This window comes from Brachyistius frenatus, unplaced genomic scaffold, assembly GCF_029030835.1.
Source record: "Brachyistius frenatus isolate BFR_SWC_R1_liver_20210118 unplaced genomic scaffold, ASM2903083v1 Contig_6, whole genome shotgun sequence".
Classification (NCBI taxonomy): domain Eukaryota; kingdom Metazoa; phylum Chordata; class Actinopteri; family Embiotocidae; genus Brachyistius; species Brachyistius frenatus.
Genome location: NW_027210605.1, coordinates 8214868 through 8241087, shown reverse-complemented (window position 1 = coordinate 8241087; position 26220 = coordinate 8214868). Strand labels below are relative to the sequence as shown.

General features: G+C 41.9%; 3 protein-coding genes across 14 annotated transcripts in view; 1 reads left to right on the top strand and 2 right to left on the bottom strand.

The window, feature by feature from the left end:
* The first annotated feature begins 268 nt into the window (after positions 1–268).
* tardbpa (TAR DNA binding protein a) lies at positions 269–5170 on the top strand. Of its 3 annotated transcripts, XR_011310531.1 has the most exons (7): positions 270–1061; positions 1405–1568; positions 1712–1852; positions 2095–2265; positions 2676–2760; positions 3594–3740; positions 4530–5170. XR_011310531.1 is itself a non-coding variant. In XM_069689016.1 (6 exons), the coding sequence occupies exons 1-6, from the start codon at positions 821–823 to the stop codon at positions 4595–4597; spliced, it is 870 nt and encodes a 289-aa protein (XP_069545117.1). In that variant the 5' UTR covers positions 269–820; the 3' UTR covers positions 4598–5170. The 3 variants fall into 3 exon arrangements, 2 of the variants coding, with proteins under 2 accessions (XP_069545117.1, XP_069545116.1); XM_069689016.1 differs by lacking the exon at positions 3594–3740 and having other exon boundaries at positions 269–1061; XM_069689015.1 differs by lacking the exon at positions 4530–5170 and having other exon boundaries at positions 269–1061; positions 2676–3682.
* Positions 5171–9817: 4647 nt separating this feature from the next.
* Positions 9818–17065, bottom strand: pgd (phosphogluconate dehydrogenase). The gene is made up of 13 exons (XM_069689012.1): positions 16946–17065; positions 16464–16539; positions 16197–16376; positions 16034–16099; positions 15827–15945; positions 15635–15704; positions 15393–15527; positions 15042–15231; positions 13550–13680; positions 12179–12312; positions 11497–11596; positions 10748–10870; positions 9818–10351 (listed from the first exon to the last, which is right to left on the bottom strand). Exons 1-13 carry the CDS (start codon positions 16951–16953, stop codon positions 10232–10234), a joined length of 1452 nt encoding a protein of 483 aa, XP_069545113.1. The 5' UTR covers positions 16954–17065; the 3' UTR covers positions 9818–10231.
* A 3086-nt stretch (positions 17066–20151) lies between these two features.
* kif1b (kinesin family member 1B) overlaps positions 20152–26220 on the bottom strand; it is a 60560-nt gene continuing 54491 nt past the window's right edge. For all 10 annotated transcript variants that reach the window (XM_069689001.1, XM_069689002.1, XM_069689003.1 and 7 more), the window contains 9 exons: positions 26062–26123; positions 25814–25959; positions 25364–25624; positions 25167–25238; positions 24886–25007; positions 24597–24749; positions 24114–24306; positions 23725–23843; positions 20152–23525 (listed from right to left, as the gene is read on the bottom strand). In XM_069689001.1, coding sequence (XP_069545102.1) covers positions 23483–23525; positions 23725–23843; positions 24114–24306; positions 24597–24749; positions 24886–25007; positions 25167–25238; positions 25364–25624; positions 25814–25959; positions 26062–26123 — 1171 coding nt within the window. In that variant the 3' untranslated portion in view covers positions 20152–23482. The remainder of the gene's footprint in view (positions 23526–23724; positions 23844–24113; positions 24307–24596; positions 24750–24885; positions 25008–25166; positions 25239–25363; positions 25625–25813; positions 25960–26061; positions 26124–26220) is intronic.

The following is a 26220-nucleotide window of genomic DNA, read 5'->3' as shown; positions in this document are numbered from 1 at the left end:
ATGGTCAGACTTCAAAAGGTAAATCACGAATTTAAAACTTTGCACTTTACACGAAAGACGGCATTCCCACATTAACAAAACTACCCACATAACGTTTGAGATCGGATTATAAAAGTTAATTTATATTTGATTGCGTGAAGTCAAACTATGAAGTAAAATATTTTGTATTTGAATTCTTGGCATCCCCACCAAGAAGTAGAAGTGCGCCCTCCCAACCCGATGATGTCATCTTTACAAGGTGAGCGGTTAATACATCACAACGCAGCAGCCATTTTGTTAGCTGGCTCGAGGTTACAGAGGTTAGCCGTGTGTAGCTGTAGATATGTTCTGGCAATTTCGCGCAGAAATTTCGTAGAATAAGTGAACTTGTTTGTGTTGCTGTTTCCGTAAAAAAAAAACACCAAAAACAACAACCATTCGGCCGCCCGCTTGTAGACACAAGGACGACTTGTGTGTCCGTTAACGGTAAACAGCGCGGAGCTGGATGGTCATTCATTTTTCGAGCGGTTTGCTAGCTCACTAGCTAGCAGGCTAACTTGTTTACGTGTGACGTTTTTTTTTAGCGGTGAAAGAAAAACATTTGGCTTTTTATGGCCGCTCGCTATTGAATGTTAAATTAGTTTGCGGAGTGAGTTCGTCTGCCTCGGGGCTGCCCCCTTTCTTTTTTTGTTGCTTTACGTGTGTTTAACCCGGTCAACAGAAGTTAACTTCAGCCGCGGTCGACGCTGGTACCTCGCGCGCACCGTCCCGGTGTTTACTAAACAAACAAACAAACAACCTAAAAGCTCCTCGGGCCCGAGGCCGAGCCGTCCTGGACGCCATGTCAGAGCTGTACATCCGGGTGGCCGAGGATGAGAACGAGGAGCCCATGGAGATCCCCTCGGAGGACGACGGGACCGTCCTGCTGTCCTCCGTCGCGGCGCAGTTCCCCGGGGCTTGCGGGCTGCGTTACAGAAACCCGGAGTCCCAGTGCATGAGGGGTGTCCGGCTAGTGGAGGGTGTCCTGCATGCACCCGAGAACGACTGGGGGAACCTGGTCTATGTCGTCAACTACCCCAAAGGTGAGGCAGGTGGTTCGTGCGTCGCTTTGAGTTGATCCGACTTTTATTACTGAAGCAACAAAAACAACAACAACCTGTCCACAAATTTACGTCCTTTTTTTTTTGTGCTACAACAACCAACGAAGTGTTAACAACAAGTGTGTTGAGAAAACCTCTCGGTGTTAGTCCGATATAATTTAACATCACCACAAACTGAAGCCTCCAAAAAAAAAACAAGACTAGTTGTACCGGTGCTTCTGCAAGTCTTGTGGTGTTTGGTTTCCTCTTAAGTCGGTGAGAAAGTGCCGCTTAGCTTTCCACTTTATTTGAGTTTGTCTGATGTAAACCTCCTTATTCTTCACAGATAACAAGAGGAAAATGGATGAGATAGACGCTGCGTCAGCGGTGAAAATTAAGAGGGGCTTTCAGAAGACCTCTGATCTCATTGTCCTCGGGTTGCCTTGGAAAACATCAGAACAAGACCTGAAAGACTATTTCACCACCTTCGGGGAGGTCATCATGGTGCAGGTATGTTTTGTTCATCTGGCTCTGAACATTTTTGTCAAAACTGTCGGTGCTTTTAAAATGTGAGGCTCGAAGTCCAATCGGAGTATACCTTCATATTTTCAATTAGCAGGGAAGCTCGCTGACTTGTCCTGCGTTTATTTCAGGTGAAGAGAGATGCAAAAACTGGCAACTCAAAAGGTTTTGGGTTTGTCCGGTTCACCGAGTATGAGACACAAACCAAAGTCATCGCTCAGAGACACATGATTGATGGACGATGGTGTGACTGCAAGCTTCCCAACTCAAAGGTGGGTTCAGTTTTTAACGCTTAATGATGTCAAAGACCTCCGGGTTCAGTTTCATAGAAATTGGGATCAGTTGATAAGATTTCTGGTGTCATCATTTACAACAGATGAAATACATCCGCTCTAATTTTGTTACGTAGGTTACTAACGATTAGATTTTGTAAAATAACTTGGTGAGCTGCATGGCTTTAAAATAACATGAATATAGATTATTTAAATTGTGGCCGTGCCTCTTTGTCCTTCAGGCTTGCCCAGATGAGCCCATGCGGAGCCGTAAAATCTTTGTTGGCCGCTGCACAGAGGACATGACAACTGATGAACTGAGGCAGTACTTCATGCAGTATGGTGAAGTCACTGACGTCTTTATCCCCAAACCTTTCCGGGCGTTTGCATTTGTCACATTTGCTGATGACCAGGTGAGAGCCATTATGCCACGTACTCATTCAAATATGAGCAGACGGCAAACATTTTAAATAAAATGGAAAAAGTAAGAAAGTCCCATTCTTTGTTCAGATTATATATATATATATATATATATATATATATATATATATATATATATATATATATATATATATATATATATATAGTCCACTTCACAGTGGGCAAGTGGAGAGAGTGAACACGGCGCCTCTCACTATGTTACTGTTAGAAATATACAAAAAATGTACAAGACGAGAAATTTGGTTTATGAACGAAAACGGTAAGAACTGTATTAAGTACGACATCACAATGAAAGCCGTAGATATGATGAACCTATGAAAGTTAGGAAAAGAAGTTAACAACAAAGACCGTGATGGTAATTCTCCCCCGACTTCGTTCTCAGGTCGCCCAGGCCCTGTGTGGAGAGGACTTGATCATCAAGGGTGTCAGCGTGCACATCTCCAACGCCGAGCCCAAACACAATAATAGTAGGCAAATGATGGATCGTGGGAGGTTTGGGGCTGGTGGGTTCAGTCAGGGCTATGGCAGTAACCGCGGCGGGCTGGGCAGTGGTAGCGGAGGGGTTAATTTTGGGGCTCTCGGCCTTAACCCAGCAATGGTGGCTGCTGCTCAGGCAGCGCTGCAGAGCAGTTGGGGAATGATGGGCATGCTGGCTAACCAGCAAGGTCTGACCACAACGGCAGGCACTGCCCCCACAACCCGAGATCAGACCTATAGCTCTGCCAGCACGAGTTACAGCAGCCCCAGCTCGGCTAGCCTCGGCTGGGCTGCAGGCACTAACACCCCCTCCAGCAGTGGCTTCAGCTCCGGGTTTGGCACGTCTATGGAATCTAAGTCTTCTAGTTGGGGAATGTAGATAGCTGCGAGTTGACCTTTTCTTTTGCTATTAGGCTAATCTGGTAAGTATACCCACAGGGTGGGGGGCGGGGGGGTGGCTCATATCTTACGTTCGTATTATTTAAAAGAAAATACACTGCCTTTTATTTTGTTTGAAAATTTATACTTTTGTGTGACTGATCATGTAGTCATGCACTGAATGGGTGAAAAGTATAGTTTGTTAGTGGAGACGGCCACATTACCGTGTTTTACTTTTGAGGATATGTTACACAAAGATGATTGCATGCAAGATAAAATATTTATAAACATGCACGAGTATCTCGAGAGCGGCCCTCCCAGTCCCTTGTAAAATGAGCTTTCTTTAATTATATATATATATGTGTGTGTGCATTTGATTGTATCTTTTTGTTTGTTTTTTGTTTGACATCTGTTGGAAACGCCTTCATGAAAATCTCTTCTGCAGTTCACCAACTCTTTCCCCAATTCCCGGGAGGAAGCGCCTCATTGGCAGCAATGTTCGGCCGATCTCAGTATCAATTCCCCTCCTCCAATGTGTAAATGCTTTGTCATCCAAGAACACAGCTTCACTCTGCATACACTGTGTTAGACGGTGGGTGTTGTCTTTTTCTCCTCTCCCCTTTTTTTTGGGATATAGAAATCTTGTCTGCTCTTGTCGCTTTTCGAGATCAATGAGTGGTGTTGGACCGAATGTGAAAGTGAACGAACGGGAGAGCAAAATGAAAGAAAGCAAGTGTGAGAAGGACTGTTTGTGCAGTTTTTCTTTTCTTTTTTTTCTTCTTTTTTTTTTTGAAAGAGACAAATGCCTGCGAGAGTTGAGAAGAACCTGTGGCTTTGTGCGAGTGTGAGAGGAAGAAGCCAGTACGAGTGTGTTCCCAATGGCCATCACAAGGACATTTATTGCATCTCGAGATCCCTAAGGTCTCTGCTTTCTCTCATCGTTTACTAGCAACCTTAATTCTTTCGAATCGCAGTGAAAATGTCAAGTGCTTTGAGTATTTGTATCCCTTTGTAGCTTTCTCTTGCTGTCTAATTTGATGTGAATGCTGCGTCTGGTTGTGTGCTTTATTTTCTCCTTGTTACCACCCTTCTGTGTGAAAATGTGACTTTGTGCTAGTGAAGTCTGTGTGGGGGGGAGGGGGGGGGACACTGAAAGTGTGTTGGAAGTTTGCACGTGAGCTCAGAGGTTGATGTGGTGAATGTTTGACAAGTTCCCATTGAAAGTTTGTGTTTGAAGTGGTTACGAATGCATTTTCTATGTTTTGTGAATCAAAGGGAAGTCTGAAATAAAAATTTGAATTTGACTAGGTATGATACGCTCTTGACAGTGACTTATTTCAGAAATTAATTGAACTGCCAACGCTTTAATTCACATGTATAGGGACCTCGGACATGGAAAGCCCAGGTTTTCGTCTGAATCCAGGTTGGAGTCAGTTACGCGGAAGATGAAGTGCCGGTGAAAACGACAGTGGAATTGCTGCAAGACTGCCTTAATCCTGAAAAGGATCCTTCTCCACCTCACTAGCAAGAAACCGAGGACCATCCTAATATGAAATTTAGTTCACTGTCGAACCATACTCGACTATAATAAACTGAGGTATTATTTTTACGCCTACAGATGTCAGAATTAAGACCAAAGTTACACCTACTGTTTGGCAGTGATCATAACTTTGTCCTTTCCTTTTAACATGTGACACAAATCCTGCCTTCACTTTTGTCAGTGAATTGCTTTATTCTTTAACCTCCTAACAGCTACTGATTACTTGTGAAGTATTAACCAATAGTTTTTTTTTTGTTTTTTTTTTTCTCAATTTGGTCAGAAAGGATATATACACGGCAGGAAGTGTTCTTGTTATTTTGTTTACCTTGATTGTAAAGTGATTATAAAAAATAAAAAACAAAATGTATGAGCTTACTGATTATCGAAGGGACGTTAACTGACTGAACATGCCAGCAGAAATTCACACCTTTTGTATTCAAATATTAGTATTGCATTGTAAAATAAACATTTTGAGTTTTTAATCTTCTGTCGTCTCTCAATGTAGATCAAATGTATTGTTTCTTGCTGGACTCCACCCGCGGCTGCAGCTGCTCCAGATCAGTGCCTTCGTCAGGTTTTCTTTGGGAGCTCAGATTTAGTCCTTTGTGTAAACTACGCTGAAGTGTTTTCATGCTGGCTGGTTGGTGGTTGTAGTTTCACTTATCTGCCTGTTGGTGGTGCTTCTGGGCCATTTTTGTAGCTGGTGGGAAAACACACTTCCCAAGTTAACTTTTATGTTTTGAAATCTATTCCGTATAACTTTGTGCTTGCAAGGAGTTGAGAGTTTTTGTGATTTGTCTTTGTATTTGAACATGTCTTTGCATGCCAAGGAATCTAAATGGGTAATTAGTAGGTCCTTAAAAAATATTTAAATTACAAAGCTTGCAAAGCGCCAACCTAAAATATATTCTTGATGGGCGTCTGAAGCTGCAGATATGAAAAACACTTTGTAATAATACTTTAGGAAATGGGTGTAAAATGTTCTATCTACCTGCGAACTGACGAGGTTCCTTAAAGGTTATTTTTGGTGTCAAATTATTTGAACTGAAAAGTTAACGAGATATGGGTGTTATTTTCTATAACACTAAATTACAACCCCATTTCCCAAAAAGTTGAGAAGCTGTGTAAAATGTAAATAAAAATGGAATGAGATGATTTGCAAATCATGTAAACCCATATTTAATGAAATATAGACCAACGACAACATATTGAATGTTTAAACTGAGAAGTATTATTGTATTATGAAAAATATGTGCTATTTTGACTTTGATGCAGCAATTGTGCAATTTATAGATGAAGCGACAAAATGTGTTCACAGAAAATGTTTTTTTTTTTTTTTCGGAAATGTTCCTGAGCCCGTGCATTGATTTCCACCACAGAACGATGTCTGTATTTAATGCAGTGAGGACCAAAAGATCAAAGCCATCTAATATTGTTTTTTTGTCCTTGTATTTCTCGAGTTTCTCTGAATCTTTTTATATTATGTACCATAGATAATGAAATTCCCAAACTCTTTGCAATTTTACCTCAAGAAACATTATTCTTAAATTGTGAAAGACAATTTAATGCAAATAGTGCATCAGAGTGGTGAACCTCTGCCTCTCTTTTTTATACTCAATCATGTTACTGTGCCGTTGCCAGTTCACCTTCTTTTTTTTTTTTCTTTTTTTCTTTTTAGCATTACACAACTTTTCCAGTCTTTTGTTGCCATTGTCACAATTTTTTTTTTTTTTTGTGTTGCTGCCATCAAACTCAAAATGAGCATACATTTTTCATAAAACAATAAAATGTCTCGGTTTCAGCATTTGATATATTGTCTCTGGTCTATTTTCAATCAAATATTTGTTTACGTGACTTGCAAATCATCACAATCTGTTTTTAATTTACATTTTACACCGCCTCCCAACTTTTGGGGAAATTTCGGACACCTAAATGCTTTAAAGGTCTAGCGTTTTAATATGTGGTCAAACTGAAGAAAACCTTTTAGAAAACGCAGTTTTAACCTGTGTAGGCCGCATATAGATCAAGTCCTGATCCGTTTTTATTATTATTTAAGAATAGTGCTAGTAACAGAAAAGATTTTCTCAATAATAATAATATGAATAGAAGGCAGCGGGGTCGTTAAAGTCCTGCGTGTTTCAAATAGGACAGACAGCAGAGTTTGAATGAATGTTCTTTCTTCCCATTGCTAGCAGCTTTAGGAGGTCCACCAGTGTGGTCCGTCCACAGAAACAATCTGGTTTCTGAATCATGTCTGCCAGCTACTCACTGAGGAAATCCCCTGGATTCATGTATCCAAACTGTGGCGCAGTCATTCCTGAAAACATTTCCTCTCACTTTCTCCTTCCCTTCCTGCAGTTTCCAATGAAAGGCAAACTCTGGATCAACTTTGGTTTTATAGCTTTAAAATGTTCTTGCGAGTCTGCGCAGGCAGAGAGGAAGGTCCGCACACAAGGCAAGCGCAACTAAAATAGGTAGGAATTTCTGAAACTGGGCCTCTCATTGTCCGACCGTACAAGAGTTATGCAAAAAAAAATAAAAGCAGCAAAGAAAATCCCAGATAAGTCATCATAGTAAGACGACGTTGACAAAGGTACTATCACCTCTGATTGTGTGACAGTCCCTGTGTCTCATTGAGTCTCCGTCGTGTCTCTGACAGTGAACTCTAAAGAACTGTCTCATTATGACCGCTCTGCTCAAGTCTGCTGAAGATTTTTTTTTTTTTTTTTTTTTTTACCACTGCTGCCTGATTCAAAGATCCTCATTCATCAATGTTATCCAGTTGAGGTTACAGGGATAATTATATTTTTTCTTAAATTATATACTTTTTTTTATTTATTTTTTTTTTTAAATTCTGTTTCAAAACAAGTAGCGGATCGCTCTTAAAAGTGCACACCTCAACTAAGCGTTCAACGTCTAAAGAGCAATTTTTATATTCTGTATATTTTTCTGATGCATTAACAAGTGCGAGGGAAACATTATGAGAATCACTTAACTGATCCTGCTCACAGACGAACTAGGTTAGCGGTTGTATACACAAGAAGGCTTTTCCTTATTTGATCGCAGACAGAGAGACATTGAAGATCCTCTAACGATCTCTCTCTCTCTCTCTCTCTCTTCCGCCTCCTACTTCATTATACATCACCATGCTGTCTGTCTGTCTGTCTGTCTGTCTGTCTGGTGTCTCTTCCTGCTTTGTCTACAGATGACTCAGTGGTCTCGTCTTCCACCTGCTCCGCCGTCACTGAGCTCTGAAAGCCTCTCGTGCTCTGATGCAACTTCTGTATGAAAGGTCTCATTATGAATTCAAGGCCTTAATTGTGGAGGACGGTCAGTCAGTGAACTTCACTTAAAAAAACAAACAAACACAAAAACAAAAGGAGCAACCGGTTTATGATATTTGAACTGTAAGACACAGCATGTTAATGGCTATGTTTATAATGCTTTTGTCCTGCCGTGTTCCCATTCAGGATCAAAGCTCGGACCACGAGGAGTCAGACAAGGAGGTCCTTGAAGTGTCCCGAAGATGGACGAATTAGAAGCCTTGAAGTTAACGTCAATGGGGTGGGGGGGGGGGAAATCCCCGAAGCTCTCGCAGCACGGGGGGGGGGGGCACGGAAGCGCGGCTTTGTTTACGCTTTAACAGCAGGTGTAAGAACAGCTGTGACGCTCTCCCGTCAGGTACAACTCCCCACCCTGCTGCGTGGGAGTGAAAGCACTCGTGTTGGCACATTTATTTCAGCAGCTGAGAATCAACTGACGAAGAGTTTTAGAGCGTGCAGCTGGGAAGAGCAGTCCTCGGAGGATTATATTCACGTTTTGACTTGGTTCTTAGATATTTGTTCACTGATCAATTTCTTGATTTTTATTTGACTTCCTTTTCCAGTTTTTAACATGTATTCACTGTCGGAGCATCAACAGGTGTGACAGCACACAGTCATTTATATCAGTGACTCACTAGAAATGGTGCATTTTCTCTTATTTGAGTATGTTTTATGCCTTAGTTTGGAAATGAAGTGTTGACAATGACAGGAAATGAGGGGGGAGGAAGAAAGGGGAAGATATGCAACAGTCTCAGCTGGACGCCAGTCAGGATTTATTGCAGTTCATAGTCATTACTTTAACATAAAGGAAGCATGAAGCCAAAATATGCCAACAACTGCTCACCTCGGGTTGAATCTAACAGTTTCAGGTCTTTTAATGTGTCACGAGGCTTGAAGAGGAAACTCTTCTCACTATGTCAAAAGACAAAAGAAAATAAAGAAATCCTCAGTAAAGCTGCTGCATTCTGTGTATCGTGACAGAACAAAGAGAGAACACACATTTTTTTTTTCAATGTTTCCCGTTGTAATTTTGAGGCTTCACTGTCGCATTTACTGTTTATTTTCACCCAAACGTGTTAATTAAATAATCTCTAACAATAGATTGCAGTCCAATAGAACAACCTTCAAAACTTGCTGCATTTGAATCTCTGGTCATTGTTAAGAAATTCACTAAAGTGGCAGCAGAGTCTGTTGCAGAGGCCTAGCCTACATTATGTTGTATAGCTTCATGTTAGTGTCCACCAAAACACTGAGGGGTTTGTTTTCTCTTTAACATGAGTTTCTTGGTAGTGAATTACTGTCATTGTTTAAAAAAAAACATGCGACAGTGTCCACGAGCCCCCTGCTGGACAACCACTGAAATGACATGATACATTTCAGTGGACATTTCTCTTCAGGATCCATTAACTGTAAATTCTCACATCCACTAAAATGGTTATATTAATAGTTCCGTCTCCAAGGCGGTTGTATCAAAAGTCCATCACAAATATTATGTTAATTCACATCCGTTGTGCAGCAACAGATTAAAACATGTTCAACCACTAGAATAATCCCATTATAGTGCCTTGCAGTCTTGTTGGACTGCTGCACTTTGTAGTGTGTATTAATGATGTCATGAATTAATGTCTTTATTTGCCTAATTCAGACGTGCGTTGATACACACTGCGTGATCCATTGGCCTTTCACCTGTAAATCATGCATGCATATCAGGGCAGCTTCTGTAACGTGTTGCCTTATTTGAAGCTACACACAAACCCACCTCAATCCTGTTTACAGCACCCAGAGAGTAAGGACCATTCAAGCGAATTATAAAGGGATTGACATCTTTATTTAGCCTAATACAGCACAGTACATGGTTCGCCTTAATCCAGTGTTAACACCATGAACCCTGGGCCCAACATGACTGGTGAACGATAGCCTGGCAGCCAGCATCACATCCAGATGGAGTCAACACTTTGCTGTTCCCCCTTCTCCTGACTATCACTATACCTAAACACACAGGAGGGGAGAGAGTTTACAACACACACAAACTATGGTTGCACTTCGATAAATAAAACTGCAGCGAGTCTTTGAGAGGAGTAAAAAGTTGGATGAAAGTGATTGTTGGGTGGGTTGGTCTCAAATGTTCAGGTTAGAAAAGGTGGAATGTGTCATCCTCGGCCTTCCATCTTGTTGGTTTTTTTTGTTTTTTTGTTGTTGTTTTAATGGTGAAGCTTGTCCTTAAGCATTATAGGATGAAGAGGAGACATTTCCACCATGGCCTGTCCAGTTGGTGTGGATGAAATGACCGGGGTCTGAAAGCAGCTCGTATGTGTGGGCTCCAAAGTAGTCCCTCTGGGCCTGGAAAAAAACAAAACACCATGTTCACTTTCAAAATAAGAATGCAGCTCATGATTCATTTCAGTACCGTTACACCAACAGATATTAAATCTACAAAGACAAAAAAAAAAAAGAATCAAACTTCACATTTAAAACCAAAAATAATTGGCATTTCTGCTTGATCATTACTCAAAAATTGGCAATATTTTTCTGCTATTCATTTATATACACAGACACAGAGCGAGTCAGGGTAGTTCCAAACGCACAGTTTACACCAACAGGCTCTTAAAGCCTCCAGATCCCAACAACACACACAGCTACACGCGATCTTTTTTAATCCGTGACACGTCAGCACTCGGCCATATGCTCAGTGATCACTGCTCTGCAGCTTCCACACCGTCGTCGTCGTCGTCTCACCTGCAGGAGGTTGGCAGGCAGCTTCTCGTGTCTGTAGCCGTCATAGAAGGACAGAGCTGTGGTGAAACAGGGCATGGGGATGCCATGCTGGACTCCAGTGCTGATTGTTCTGCGCCATGACTCCTAAAGCAGTAAATGGAGTTCAGTTTGTGTTTATGACAGACAATCTTCACAGGGTTAACTCGGTTTCTAGTGACCAAGACTTGAGCAGATTCAAACTACATTCAGTCTAATCAGCTCAAGTCGTTTCCAGTTTCATTCTTGCAGGTCTCATGTCTGTTTGACACTATGTGGAATACCTGCTGAATCTATGTGGACTCACAATCGGCTCTCATCATCTTTGTGTTTTTGATGATGAGAGAATGAATTGTGAAGAGCAGAAAAAAAAGAAAAAAAAAAGACATTTATGGCTCCTCTGTAACCGGTTTATGCTTAAGCTGCTGCCAGTGTTGACGTTTCCTCTTTACTTGGGCTGTTTGGGTTGACTCAAGTCTGACTGCCTTCAGACAGTTTAGATTAAATGTATCCTTTCCTCTTAATAACAATGTGAAGAGAAGTCACCAGACTCCAGTTTGAAAATGACCTGTCAAAAATCTCACACTACTGAGGATGAAGCAAACGAGAGGGACCGTTGCTTCACTCGTTCCTTTTCACAAAAAAAAAAAAAAAAGAGGAAACAACTTTACTTCGTGTCTTTGCCAACGTGTGTGTTGCAGGTTGTTGTTCAGCCACTTCCTCCTTCCTCATACCTGACAGTCTTGCACAGCGTTACTGAAGAAATTGTCCAGCAGTAAGTTCTGCAGCTTGGCGTCCCTGTCGAACGCTTCTTTGATTTTACCCAGGAAAACGCTGCGGGGAGGAGAGACAGCAGTGTTAGCAAACAGAGGGAACAGGGAAATAAGAAAATGAATTATTATCTACATTTAATTACAACATACTGGTGATCAAACCTTCAGATAAGCACAATGCTCTTTGAAAACCTACTCCCTGCTGGTTGGCCAGTGACTACACTCCAAGTCATACAGGGTGTTATATTGTATTTAGGATTACGCAATGTCTGTCAGATTACACAAAGCAAACTAGTGTCACTAACATTATTTCCTCATTCTTCTCTCAATCTGATTTTATAGGAAGGGTCATATTTTATTTTTACAGCATTACAACACGGGGCAGTAACAAAAACATCTTTATAACTTTTATAACTCTTTCAAGATTTTTTTCTACAGACTAAAAAGAAGACATCATGCAACTAAAATCCCAAACGGTCAAAAATTTTAAGTGAATTACATCAACGAGAACTTCTTTTTTTTTTTCCAAGAAGTTCTTTCTCAGACAACCTGACCACTTTTTTCACCATCAGTGTCGAAGCGCTTTGCACAAGACGGCAGTGAGGCAAACTTTAGAAATGAGGACACATGAGGTTAAAAGTACCTTCGGATGATGCAACCTCCTCTCCACATCAGAGCGATGCCTCCGTAGTTCAGCGTCCAACCGAATTCTTTGGCAGCTTGCCACAGCAGCATGAAACCCTGCGCGTAGGAAATGATCTTGGAGGCATAAAGGGCCTGTAGAAAAAAAAAAAAAATGAAGTTTGTTCTTTTATAAATAACATCATTTGAAATGCATACAGGTCACAGTAAAAATTAAAAAAGTTAATTTTACATTTATAAATGTAATAGGAGGCAGCTAAAACTTGCAGTTCTGTGCTGCAGATTGGTTACAAATGTTTGTATTAATAGTTTTAATTACCGCCGCACCGCTTGTTTAAAGAGAAACACTTTTTCAGAGCTGCTGCAAAAATTTAATTGCAGTTTTAACCTAATTAACTGTGGCTCTGTTTTTTTTTTTTTTTTCTCCTCATCTCCTGTGGTTTGCAGTAATGGTGCCTTTTTACGTCACATGTCTGAATATACGAATGTGGACCAAACACTGCTCCTGTGGCGCGTGAATGCGGGACCAGGGCGAAGCTGCAACGTTTTTGAGACGGTATTTCAAGTTGCGTCACTTCATCAACATCAGCACCCGAGTTACACGCATTTTTTTTCTGGCGTTTCACAACAGACTTCAGACTTGAACAAAGAGAGCACGTCCAAATTTCATGTCCAAATTTCGGAGAACAGAAAGAAGTCCCAGGGAGCGATCTGGCAAGTAGGGATGGTGGGGAGGAACGATTGTGTTGTTGAAGGTGAGAAACTTGCTTATTTTCATTGCGGTGTGGAGCAGGCACCGAGTGCCATCGTGGCACAGTTCAGATCGCTTGCACTGAATGTTTTCCCCTTAGGAACCTCAGAGCGTCACGGTAGAACTCGGTGTTGACAGTCTGACCTCTGTGGACGGATTCACGGCGCACAGACCTGTAAATGTTAAAGAAAACCCACCTGGTCGTGGTCCTGAGCTGATGCAGCTTTTTTTTACGTGACGTTCTGCCCCTCTTGAAACACGAATACTACTCAAACACCTCGCCTGGCTCGTTGCCGCTGTTCTTAGGAAGCATTTCAAGGGTTTATGTTGCCGATTTCCAAAGTTTCAAAAGCAGGCGCCTCCAGACCAGTGGTCACAAAAACGTGTGAAAATCAGATGCTGATGTTGAACAAGCGCCATGACTTGAATTACTTCCTCAAAAAGGTTATAACGTCTCTCTGCTCCGTGCACATCACAGTGCTGCACTCGCAATGTAACAGGAGCAGTACATGAACCTTTTGATTTCCCCTCATATGTACCATGTTTCAGTGCCTCTGGACAGATGTGTTTTTAAACTGCTCCACATGCTTTACATGGTGTACATCATACTGCGTGTTCTACCTTTCTAATGTCCTCCAGGAAGGCAGCCTTGTTGCCGCTGAATTTAACCCCCTGTGGCCCTGAAAGGCTGCGGCTGGCCTCCACTCTCTCATCCTTCAGAGAGGACAGGCATCTGGCAAAGACAGCCTCCCCTGAGACACAGAGAGGGAGGGGGGGATGGAGGGAGGTAGGGAGGGAGGATGGAAGGGGGATGGAAAAAACAGAGGCAGACAAACTTAGCTCTCTGCACACATCACATGATTTGAGCATTACACAAAAAAACAGAGTAGTACACATAGAAAGCAAGACAGTAATTTAGATTTCCCCGAAACCTCTAATGACAATTTATTCCACAGTAGCCAATGCCAAGTCACCGCAACACTATGCTGTCGGAGACCGTGACCAAGCATGACTCGGCAGTATTTATAATCCTGTTTTGAGGCAGGTGTGTCAACCCTACATCGGGAAAAGAAAAAAACCCTGTCGTTTCCCTCCCACCGTGTCAAGACAAGAGGGGAAAAAAGAAACCTGTTGGGTCAGCATGACTTGCTAAAAGAAAAATAAAAGAAAAAAAACACCACAGTGTGGTGATGCAATGGATTGACAGAAACTGTAGTGAACTCCAGTAGCGAGGAATGTTATCCCTACTGGATCAGAAATCAAGCCATGTGCACTGTACTGCTGCATGCTGACGGGCTCAGTTCTTACACAATGAAGCCTTTTGTTTCTGCACTCATCTCTGGCACAAGGGGACCTCCAGCAGTGTCAGGGACCGAGCAAACCAAACTCATTTTTCTCTACCACCATAACACTCAGGTGCAGCACCAAAGAGCTTTTTAACAACACTTAAGCCACTGTAAACTTTGTTTGTTGATGATTACTTTTATGGCTGAAAGTGCATTTTATATTTGTCTGAAATTAGGTGAAAATACATAGGCTTTAGTCAAATAACTGCCCATCACTACCACGGCACATAAACCCTCCAGAAACCAGAGAAAACCTTCGCATACATCCGATATGACAGTCCAGACTGCGTTACAAAATATCTACATTCAAATTTTCACATAGTCCACCCCATTAGTCTCTTCAACTTCAACCACACACACCCTAAAAAAAGGTGGACATCCACTCTCACGACACCCGTTTGAATATTAATCTCGCTGGTTGCCATCCACGGCTGTTTCTAAAACAGTCGCAGCAAACACCAAAGCCAAATCCCCCTTAAGAGATGAGCTGGCAATCAGAAAAGCCTTCAATCTTCTTAGGGGCAGCCACGTATTGATCAGCGTCTCAAGAAGAGGCTCACGGGCCAAGCGGGGTGTTTGTTGACTGAAAAAGCTAAACATTAGCCCAGTGAACGGGTTCCATCAGGGCCTCCTGCCCTTTCATTTGGCAACACCGCCTTTACAGGTGTGATGTAATGCCTTTTGCCACATTATAATGACAAAGACTTTTTTACTGGAAGCAGACAGCAGAGAAGGAAACAAGATACTTCCTCATCTACAAGTCTTACCGATCAAAGTGACAGGTGTGCCGTACTCGAGGGCTGAGACGGCCGTCCACTTCCCCGTGCCTTTCTGTCCGGCACTGTCACGTATCTTAGGCAGCAGATGTGTACCGTCAGAGTCCCTGTATTTAAGGATATTGGCTGTGATCTCAATCAGGAAGGAGTCCAGCTCTGTCTTGTTCCAGCTCTCGAAAGCCTGCAGGGTAATGAAATTTGATTTGATTTTGATTTTATACACTCAACCACATTGTTTCTTTGTTATAGTTCGTATCACGTGGCAAGATTTTTGCGAGACAAAAATTGTGAGAATTATGTTGTAGAGCTACAACACAAACAAACAAACACACACACACACACCTGTGCCATCTCATCGTGGTCCATACCCAGAACATCCTTCATCAGGTGATAGGCCTCGCAGATCAGCTGCATGTCTCCGTACTCAATGCCATTGTGGACCATTTTCACAAAATGACCAGCACCCTCATCTCCAACCTTCCCAGGCAACGCAAGATATTTGTAAGAAGACTTCACATAATAATACCTACTACATCCTAAATAAGCATCAACATAAACACCATTCAAAAATAAACCCTACTCACCCAATCACAGCAGGGCTCTCCTGTCCCGACCTTGGCGGCGATGCCCTGGAAGATGTCTTTTATGTGTGGCCTGAAAAATAAACAGCAGCAAGTGTTCAAATTGATTAACGGACACATGAACCTTCACTGATATTCAGCTTTAACAGGTCACACGCATGTTCAGATGAATCAGTACTACTGCGACAGACTCACCAGGCCTCTTTATGTCCCCCGGGCATGAGTGAGGGTCCGTATCGTGCCCCCTCCTCTCCACCACTCACTCCGCTGCCAACAAACAGCAGGTTCTTCTCTTTCAGACTCTGACACCGCCGCTGTGTGACAGAAACACATCAGAACCATGAGGATATCCTCAGGGAGGAATACAGAGCTTCTGCTAAACAGTGATTCTGGATGACTTACTGTTGTGTCTCTATACTCGGAGTTGCCTCCATCGATGATGATGTCCCCGGCCTCAAGGAGAGGAACCTGAGAAAGAGCAGATGAAGCACAAAGCTGATAAGTCTAACGGGGCAGGATGAAGATTTTCCACAACTATTCTCAGATTTCAGTTCAAACTACCGACCAGTTTGACAATGAAGTCATCCACAGCCTGTCCGGCCTTCACCAGCAGGATGATCCTCCTGGGCTTCTTCAGCTTGGACACCATGTCCTCCAGGGACTCGGCTCCGATCACCTTGGAGCCCTTGGCCTCGTTCTGCAGGAAGTCGTGCACCTTGGACACGGTTCGGTTGTAGGCGCAGACCTGTTGGAGAGGTATTATTGAGTGAAATGGAAGGGAAATTAGTTTTTCCAGGAGTGGTGGAGATAAACACGGAGGCCATCATCTTACCACGAAGCCGTGATCGTTCATGTTCATGACGAGGTTCTGGCCCATGACGGCCAAACCAATCAGGGCAATGTCTGCTCTGTGGAAACAATAATCACATTTGAGTGAGGGCCTGATGGGCAGCTGGCCTCAGGCCGAACACCAACCAGCACTGGTACAGCTTCCTATTGTGAACCCATCAGTTTAATGTAGTTTTACCACAAGTAAAATGTTCACATGGACTTCAGAATCTACACTTTAAAGCTGCCTGTCATTTCCCAGAGTACATAGCAATCTCTGTGTCGGCCATCCCGTTTAATTTACACGTCAAATATCATGCCACAAATGTCTACTAAACACTGAAGCTGGATCACAAGACAAGAGCAGCGTTTACACCAGCTGACATAGAAGAGAAAACACGACAAGTGATTTAACCCCATGTATCAGCTACAACTTCTCCACCTCCTCGTCTGTCTACGGAAGTGAAAACTCAGCAGAGAACTTACTTTGCCATCGTGATCTGTGGGAAAGTAGCTGGAAGGAAAGTGTCCAAATGATAGTGAGTCCAACACGGTCCTTCACTCCACTCGCTTTTCACTTCCTCGTTCGCCTCTAAAGTTGACGAAGAAGCTTACGTACGCCCACGTAGAGTATTCACCAATCAGAGGGCGCCGACGAAGTGAAGCGATGCTGGTCGCGGTTTCTGATTGGTGTAGGATCCTGAGCAGAGGTAGCCGTTCTCCCATTGGCTTATCTGGCAGTCCCTCGTGACACGTCAGCGCACGCACACACACACACACACACAACACGAGTATAAATGGCGACTTATAGCAGGAATATATGTATATATATTTATATATATATATTTTATGTATATAAAATGACACGTATTGTAGAACTCGATGCAATTAACACTTTAGGTTAAAAAGTAGTAACTGCTGCTTTGCGCTCCGACTGCTCCACATTAAACACACTGCACAGCGCAATCATTTGTTTCTATATGAACCATTTATGTTCAGATTCAGCATCAATAGTAATGCACCGATAATACATTGACAAAGGTTAAACGTACTATTTGGCTCACAAAGAAGCAGTGTCACGTTTAAGATGTTAAGCAGTGTGATTTAAACACCTGATTACCAAAGAAATAAAATAGACAAATTTCACACACAAAGCAAAATGAGAGAAATGTAATATACTGTGCATGAATGTAGAAAAATATATATGTATATATATTCATTTTTCTGTATCCCTGATGAATCATTTCACAAGCCATGGACTGGAAACCACTATACCAAACTGTGATGGTGGAGTCAGACATTGACTGAGGTTGTGTACTTAAGTACATATTTGAGGTCAAAGTAAAGCTTCATGGAAATATGGGTCGAATGAACAAAACTGAGTATTGGACATTAAATTAGAAAATGTGAAAACTTGACAGCATGACTAACTAAAAGCTTAATATCAACTGACCAGGTCTCAAGTCAGTCCTGTTCGGTCAGCTGATCATAAAGACAGTCTCCTTATCAAAATGCTATTTTCTGGTGGTTTTTAAGGTTAATTAGGACCCAGAAGCTCTGGATCTACAAGATGTAAACTATACTAAATACGCACACCGATACTACTTTCTTCTGCCCTCTAAAAGTATTTCTTATCACTGAAGGAAGAAAACCAAAACATCAAACCTTTTTCTATCGTCTTATTTTCATTCAACATAAGATTTCCCAGAGTTAATAAACCACGCTTAATTGCTTCTTCTAATGACTGGAAACCTGTGGCAGATCACAGGAAACTTACTGGGCACTAAACCAGTTTAATGTCAGAACATCTTTTCATACATGATTAGGCAGAGGAAGAGGAAGAGGAAGAGGAGGAGGAGGAAGAGGAGGAGAGTCTCTGAGGGTAAAGAATACAGATTACTGCATGGAGGCTTTTTGTTGTTGTTGTTCAGTCCTATAAAAAGTCTTTTCAAACAGCTTTATTAGTCATGCAATTGCCTGAAGACTGAACCCAAAGTTAGACAGAAGAGAGAAGGGGAAAAAAAAAATCAAAATAACAAAACCACCGAGCAGGAGAGAGGAGAGGTTAAAGGGAGGGACAGAAGCGAACTGCTAAACTAGCGAATATGAAAAAAGCACGTAAAGTGTAAATAAAAGCGAGACATTTAGCGACACCGGTGCTTGAGTGGAGCACGTGTGTATTAAAGCGGACATTAGTCGCTGAGCAGAAAGAATTTAACGTCGTGCGAACCGAGATACGAAAACACGGACTCGTGCTCGGCTGCACAGCGAAGCTCGACGCGACAGACACCGGAAGTGACACATTAGGCTTACCTTGACGTCGGACGTAACGCACAGGATCCTGGAGTAACAAGGACGGCATTAACACGAGGCCTTTTATCTTGTATTTTACTTCAAATATTGCAACAAAAGCACATTTTAAAAATTTAAATATACCATGCTCATTGTCTTATTACTAAATTTAAATTAAAACAAATATATATATATGTATGTATGTATATATATATATATATATATATATGTATTTATTTGTTTTTTTTATATCTTTTATAAACAATATATCATTGTTTAACTATGTTTTAGTGAAATAATGAAAGGTTATTGTGAAAAGTTGTGTACAGACCTAAAGTCTCACTTTTTTGAAGCTACTAACACTATATAATATTGACTTTATTAATCCCACAGTGGGGAAATTCGGTAATATGCACATTTAACCTTAAATATATCACCTGTTACTATGGTAATCCGGAGGATAGAGCTTTAAATATCTGATTGATTTTCTCGCTACACATTTTTTTAAATTACAAACAGAAATCTTTTACGTTTCTTACGTTTTCACCTTTCCCCCTAGAACTAAATTTTCCACTTAAATCGCTCAGTTTATTAAACAACAACCACATAATAATGTTTTTGGAATACTATAGAACTGTTTATATTTGTGTATATACTATAAGTACTCCCGCTTTGTTTTATGTCAGTTTTCTGTAGTGCTTTCTTTTTATGATCTTCTTTCATATTCATATCATTCACATTTAGTTTGTATATGCCACTACATTTAATCTTTGTTTATTTTTGTATATTTTCATTTTGTCTATATATAATCAGAAAATAACACATACAGCATGTAGTAGGCCTTAATGCTCTATTGTAAAAATGTTTATCAAAGTAAAACATATTTTGTGTTCCTACCTTTTGATTTAGATATGCTCCAAAATGTAAAGGGTTCTTCCTTGGCCCAGGCTTACACCCTGCCATAACGCTCTATGAAAATCAGGCAGGTAGTTTGCTTACAAACAGACAAATAAATAAATGGCACCGAAAAACATAAACTCCATGGCGGAACATGACGGAAGCTCATTTCTGCAAACAAACAGAATGAGTGCCAAGTTAAGAATGATGAAATTAAAGATATGGTAAAATGATAAGATGCTGAGTCATGACTATAAGTGAAACTGTTTCCTTTTATTTTTTTTTTTTAATTAAAAAAACAAGATATTAAGTTGTAAAGTGTCCAAATGTTTACTTTTTCATTCAGAGGGTTGTAATCAAGTTAATCTTACTATGAGTATTTTCATTTTCCTACTTCTTAAAATCAAATGTCATCTTCGACAACTCACATAGAGGGAAGCAGTGACATGTAAAAAGATGCTGAGTGATGCTGAGCACAAAGGAGAGAACAAACAGGCACCACATGTTCTGCTAATGCACAGTTTGCACTTTTATTGTTGCCTCATTCACTAAACAGTTCAATGGTGCAAGATTACCATACACAGAATTAGGATATCTGCATGACACATCTATGCTATACAGCGAATGGATTATAATTATTACAAATACAGTAAACATATTTACATTTTAGTTCAAGCTCCATACAACACAGATATTTACAAAATAAGTATGAAAATGAAACCAGTCTGACAAATAATGTACAGTGTTAATGTTTGTCTTTTTTTTTTCTTTTCTTTTGGTGAACAAATCCGAAAGTGAGTGCCGTTAACTGATATTAATTGTCAGAGGGGAAAATGGAAAATATCATGGCTAGTTTTTGTTTGAAAGGCATCAACGGAAAACAAGAAAGTGTTGAGTTGAAGAAAGACACCGTCACAAACGATAGTATACTGTCATTTTAGATGTCACTAGCTACTTTGTATTATATTCCCTGATATTAGAAAAAATAAAATGAGTTAAAAAACAAAACAAAAAAACCTTTATTTTGATAGATGGCTGCTAGCATGAGTAATGAGCATGAGGAAATATCCTTCAAAACAAAAGCAAGACTTTTGATTCACTCAAGCCACGCTCTGATAAAGAGGAAGCACTAATGTAGCTCACCTCCCCTGAAAAGGTGCAGTGTGTTACATTTTAGGTCTCTTTTTCCTTTTTTTAACGATGAAAAAAAAAAAAACACATCTTAATCGTACATTCGACTCTCCCGGGTCAGACCAGAAGAGGCTGCCGCACCATTGTTTTGGTTCTTTATGAGTAGAGCAACTAAACCGCACACTTTATTTGACCAGTTAGTTGAACCTTTTATTAATATGTGCAAAGAGCTGCAAACTAATATATACATTGCAAACAATAAATACACAATCCAAAATAATATACCTCTGCAAATGAGTCGCTGACGTGAAAACGTTTGCTCTGACAGGAGCTCATATCACTACGTGCCTCTTCACGTTGAGGTGCTGCACTGTGAGCCGCGATCAGTGCATAGATTTTGTTTTCATGTTCTGTAACAGTTTTCTCAGAAAACTATGAATCAGCAGATTTTTGTTTCGCTCACCAGCAGGCTGGCTGACCCGAGGGCAGTGATACTGTGCAGTCATCATTTGTTTTCACATTTTATGTCACCAATAACAGGCAGCAGGTACCTCTGTCTCTACACCTTAATGTCCCTTTCATATAATACAGTAGGCGAACTGCTGGTTGGTCAGCCAGAGTTTATTGATGCCCGTCTGTACTCGAACACAGATGCACCATTTCTAGAGACAGAGGCACCACAAATGCACCTGGAGTCAAATATATCACATGCAGTGCGACGTGTCCAGAGCAAATATTTTCACGAACAACATCAGAAATAAAATCTTTGAATATGTCGTCCCTTTAATATCACTTCTTTTCTTTTTTTATCTAGTAAACATCTCGAGAAACAGCTATCATCCAGTGTAGCCCTGATATGTGCTATCATTGATCCTGATATAATCCTGTGATCTGCCTTCGTCTTGCTATAGATACGTGTTAATGTGCAAAATAAGGTTAAACACTAATAGATGTTGGTTACAAATAAAGAAATGAACATGTTACATGTTAACATGTCATAGAAAACGTCACTGCGGAATGATTAAAAGCATGAGAGAGAAAAACAATCCAGAAGGTTAAGAATAAAAAATAAATAAAAATACTGCCAAAACAATGAAGAGTTAGATGAGTTAAGAGGTGTTAATTCAAGAACGCAAACAGAAAGTGAACACGTGGCGACCCTGTGGTGCTGCTGAACAGTGAGCACTTCACTTTAGAGGTTTCACCCGACACTGGTGTGACAGTGAGGGGAGTCATGGGACTGTGTCATTGAAAGCTTCATCAGCTAACTACTGGCGTCAAGGCTAAAAGAATGCAGCTGCATTCTGTTCCTTACGTCTTCTTCCCAATCTCATCGTGTTTTGTTTTGCCCTTCGGTGTCACAATTACGTGACGGCCAAATCAAATATTAGCGAATGTTGAGAGGCTCTCTGGGGGTCTGAGGCTCAGCATGTTAGTGTCTTAAAATGAGAGTTAACTACCACGCTGATCCCAGAGCAGACTGTATGTACAAATGAAATTCGCTCTTTAGAGTGCTGTCCATCTTCCTCCTCACAATCCTCCTCCTCCTCTCCTTGAAACCCTGTTTTTTTTTTTTTCTTGAGATGAAATAGCAAAAGGACAAATATCTGCAAATCCTGCGGGAATAATCCATCCTCATGTTTTCACTGCAGCGATATGAATTCATATTCATATGTTTTTGCTTGTTTTGTGCAGTTAGCATGTTTTTTGGACGTTGACACAAATGCGCGAGTATTTACTCACTCACTGACTGACACTGGCACTATCGGGATGGGTGGGGGTCGGGGTGGGAGGGGGTTGGATTTGGTGTATGTACACAGACTGAGGAGTGGGATTTAATATGACATGGATGACGGTGGGAATCCAGTACTGCCCTGATGTCTCGCTGAGATGGGACCTGAACAAAATTGTGTTCACGTTTGGAGTTTTTGTTTTGGAGACAGTTCGGGGAGCTCGAGTCTGCTTCAGGAAGAGACAGCGGCCTGATGAAAGTCTTACAAAGAAAATAAAAGAACCTCTATACTTATTAGCAGCAATAGTTCATGTAGCAGAGCAGAAACTAACACATCACTTGGAGATATTTGTAAATTTTTCCTTCATGATTTTCAACTGTAGATTATCTGATTTATATCTTCTTTTTTTAAGTAAGCAAACCTGGTCTTCTCCTGAGGACTGCTGCAGTTACCATGCAAGCATCTTATTAAAAAATAATAAAATAAAACTCTTTTTTGGGAGACAAGTAACACTGATAGAGACATTTTGTTTTTACAGATGATTGGCAAACTGAAAATAAGTGGTCAGAAAGAACAATTTCTGAAGAGTCGTGCACACACAAGTAGACTACTACAACATGCTACTAGTTAGGGAGTTCGGGAATGACAACAAAGCGTAACAAAAATCAGACCCCAACATTGTCATTAAAAACAAAAACACAAAAAGCTGAGGGGGAGGAGGTGGGGGGGAGAGAGAAAGAGAGAGGCGGAGAGCTAACGTTGGCAGAGGGTTGCTGCTGGAGGGAAGGCGGGGAGGCAAACTTCTCTGGAACTGAAACTCTTAGTCGCATGAAAGGAGACTTAAGCCACAAGTCTACTTACAAGAGAAAACCGTCAAGAATCACAATGATTAATAAGTGTTAACACTTGGTATGTTCAAAGGCTTTTCAGAAAGAATGGAAGCCGTGGTTTCCTGTGTGCTGCTCCATTCTCAGTTCTTGATCAGGCCGCTGCGCCTCCTCGCCAGCTTAGATCTGCGGGAACAGCAGGAGTTTACGACACGATGAGATGAAGAAAAAAAACGCAGCTTCTGAAGACTGTAGAGCTGCTGCATGTCGAGAGCAGTGTGAGAGAAGTGTGTGTGTGTGTGTGTGTGTGTGTGTGTGTGTGTGTGTGTGTGTGTGTGTGTGTGTGTGTGTGTGTGTGTGTGTGTGTGTGTGTGTGTGTGTGTACCTTATCGTTCCTGCTAGCAGAGGATTAAAAGCGTAGAGCCAGTCGTTCATGTCTTTCTCGTTGTTGGCCTGCAGGAGGATTCCTCGATGTTTTGTGCACACAGCAAACGTGTTGGGAGTCTGAGAAGAGGAGGTCAAACATGTGTCACACTGCACATATTCAGGGTTCGCCATCAGATGAAATGCACGCACAAACAAGGAGGGTGGAAAGTGTTTTAAAGTGGCGGCCGACGTTCGTTTTTCCACATTTTTGTGAAAAACCTGCAGAATAACCACCTTATATGTAAAATGACAGACTAATGTAATAACAAACATGAGCTGCGCATGTTGTGCTTGGATGTGCTGATAAACCTGATACAGCACTCTCTCTCCTGCCAGCTTGACACCCACCTTGAGCATGGCCTGCTGGTCCTCGCTGTATTCCACCTGCGCCGTGGAGAGGTTGAGGACACCTCGCTCCACTGGGTCCTTGTCACTGTTGTAGATGAAGACGTAGGGCCGGCGAACAACCACAAAGTGCTTCACCCACGAGTTGGAGCGTGGCTCCATGAAGCTTAAGAAACCCTTCTTGGACACAACGGATCTAAAAAGGAGAGGAAAAAAACCAACATAAAATGTGGGGTTTTCTTTTAGGGAGTGTTTGTTTTTCTGAGGAAGAATCAGATCGTTTTAGTTTGCAGTTGAAATCATCCAGGTTTGGTAAATTCAATCAATTCACATGATTTCTGCTTGAATCAGAAAACAAGGATTATGTCCTTGTGTTTGGGCTGCGAGTTACGTTTCATGTTGACTTCGTTTTGATAACACTACTGCACACAGAGCCAAGAAGTTAAGCTAAAATAATGGAAAAAGAGCGAACACGGCATAACTCACCCCGGCCTCATTTCTTCAATATCAGGCACCAAGTTGAGGAACTCATTCTTTCCAGCACGTGCAAGGTAGGAGGTCTCTAGAGTGGGAACCATTGGGAAGTTCTCATAGTCTGAGCAGGAAGGACTGGAGGCACGAGAGCTGTTCTCTGGGGTCCTGAGAGACGAAGCACACTGAGTTAGCATCATGGTGACAACTTGTCAGTAAACACAACCTTTATACACTTATTGTGTTTTGACTGAAAGGGACATTTGATACAGACATCGGTAGATGTAAAGAAACAAAGTTTTACTTCTGGTCCATGGAGCTACAGCGGGAGTCAGACAGAGAGGGGCAGGTGGAGGAGGGGGTGAGGGTGGCACTGCTGAAGCTGGTCACTGATGGGTCACGTCCGATGGGGGAGATGTCCGACAGCTGCAGTGAAAAGCAACAAGAGAGGAGGAGTTCAACACAATGACTTCCGAGTGAGAGAGTGTGGTCACTTGTTAGTTGTGTGTCAGTGTAAAACTATCAAAATAAAGAGAGATGTGTGACACAGAGGTTCAATTTGTATTTCTTTGTATAATTTCTCACCTTGCAGTCACTAATACTGTTGACCACCTGGTTGTATTCACTGTTGAAGGTGTGTGTCAACAGGCGCAGGCACTACCAAGACAACAAGGTGGAGACTGGTCAGCTCATAGCAGAGGAGGAGAGGCAGCCGTTACCAGCTGTGCAGCAAAGAGAATATCATCACCATCGATATATAATAACAAAGACTTTCATCTCACCCTGGTAGCCAGCTCCTTCTCACGATCCACCAGGCTCTCGATGTCAGTGGAGTCGTAGCCGCTGCTCTCGCTGGGCGTGATGGCGCTTTCAAAGGTGGTGCTGGAGATCTGCGAAGAGATGGAGGTGGAGGTGGACAGGGTGCCGCAGCTCATGCTGGGGGACAGCGACTCGCTCAGGGACTTGGTGGTGGGAGCTGTTGCCACTGGAGCCGCCTCTCCCAGCTTCTCCCTCAGCAGGAGGAGGTGACGGGTCTTCTCCACCTGGACGAATGACAGCGGAAGGGCGAGGGGAAGTTAAGTTTCAACTCCAAGAGAGAAACAGTGCGTATTTGAATTTAAATGTTGACTTTTCTCCTTTCAGTGGGATATTAGGCAGCGAAAAAGAGCAGGAGAAACTAAGTATGGAAAGGTTTAGAAGGTCAAAGCTTTTTAAGCTTTTTAAGATCCAACCTCATGCAGCTGCTCCATTTTCTCCAGCTCCCATTGGTGTTCCAGGATGAGGCTGTCTCCTCTGGGCCTCCAGCCGGCCAGGTTCTCCTCTCCACGCACATAAGCCACTGATGTGTCCAGGATCTTCCTCCTCCTCCGCTGCATCCCTGCTCAGGGCAAAAGTTCTCATTAAGATGAAGTTCTTCTCAGAGGAGGCATGATAAACCTGTCACTTGTCTTCAAACATGTTTAAGGTTTGGTCTGCTCACCTGGGCTTCCGGTGTCAGACATCTTGCACAAGCTCAGCTCGTAGATGCCAGTGACTCGGTTGCTGTAATGAAGCAGAAGAGGTTCTGTTCAAGGTAACTGTGTAACATGGCAGAGATGCTGTTTGTTGATAAGAATATGATATAGCTGGCAGCCTGCAG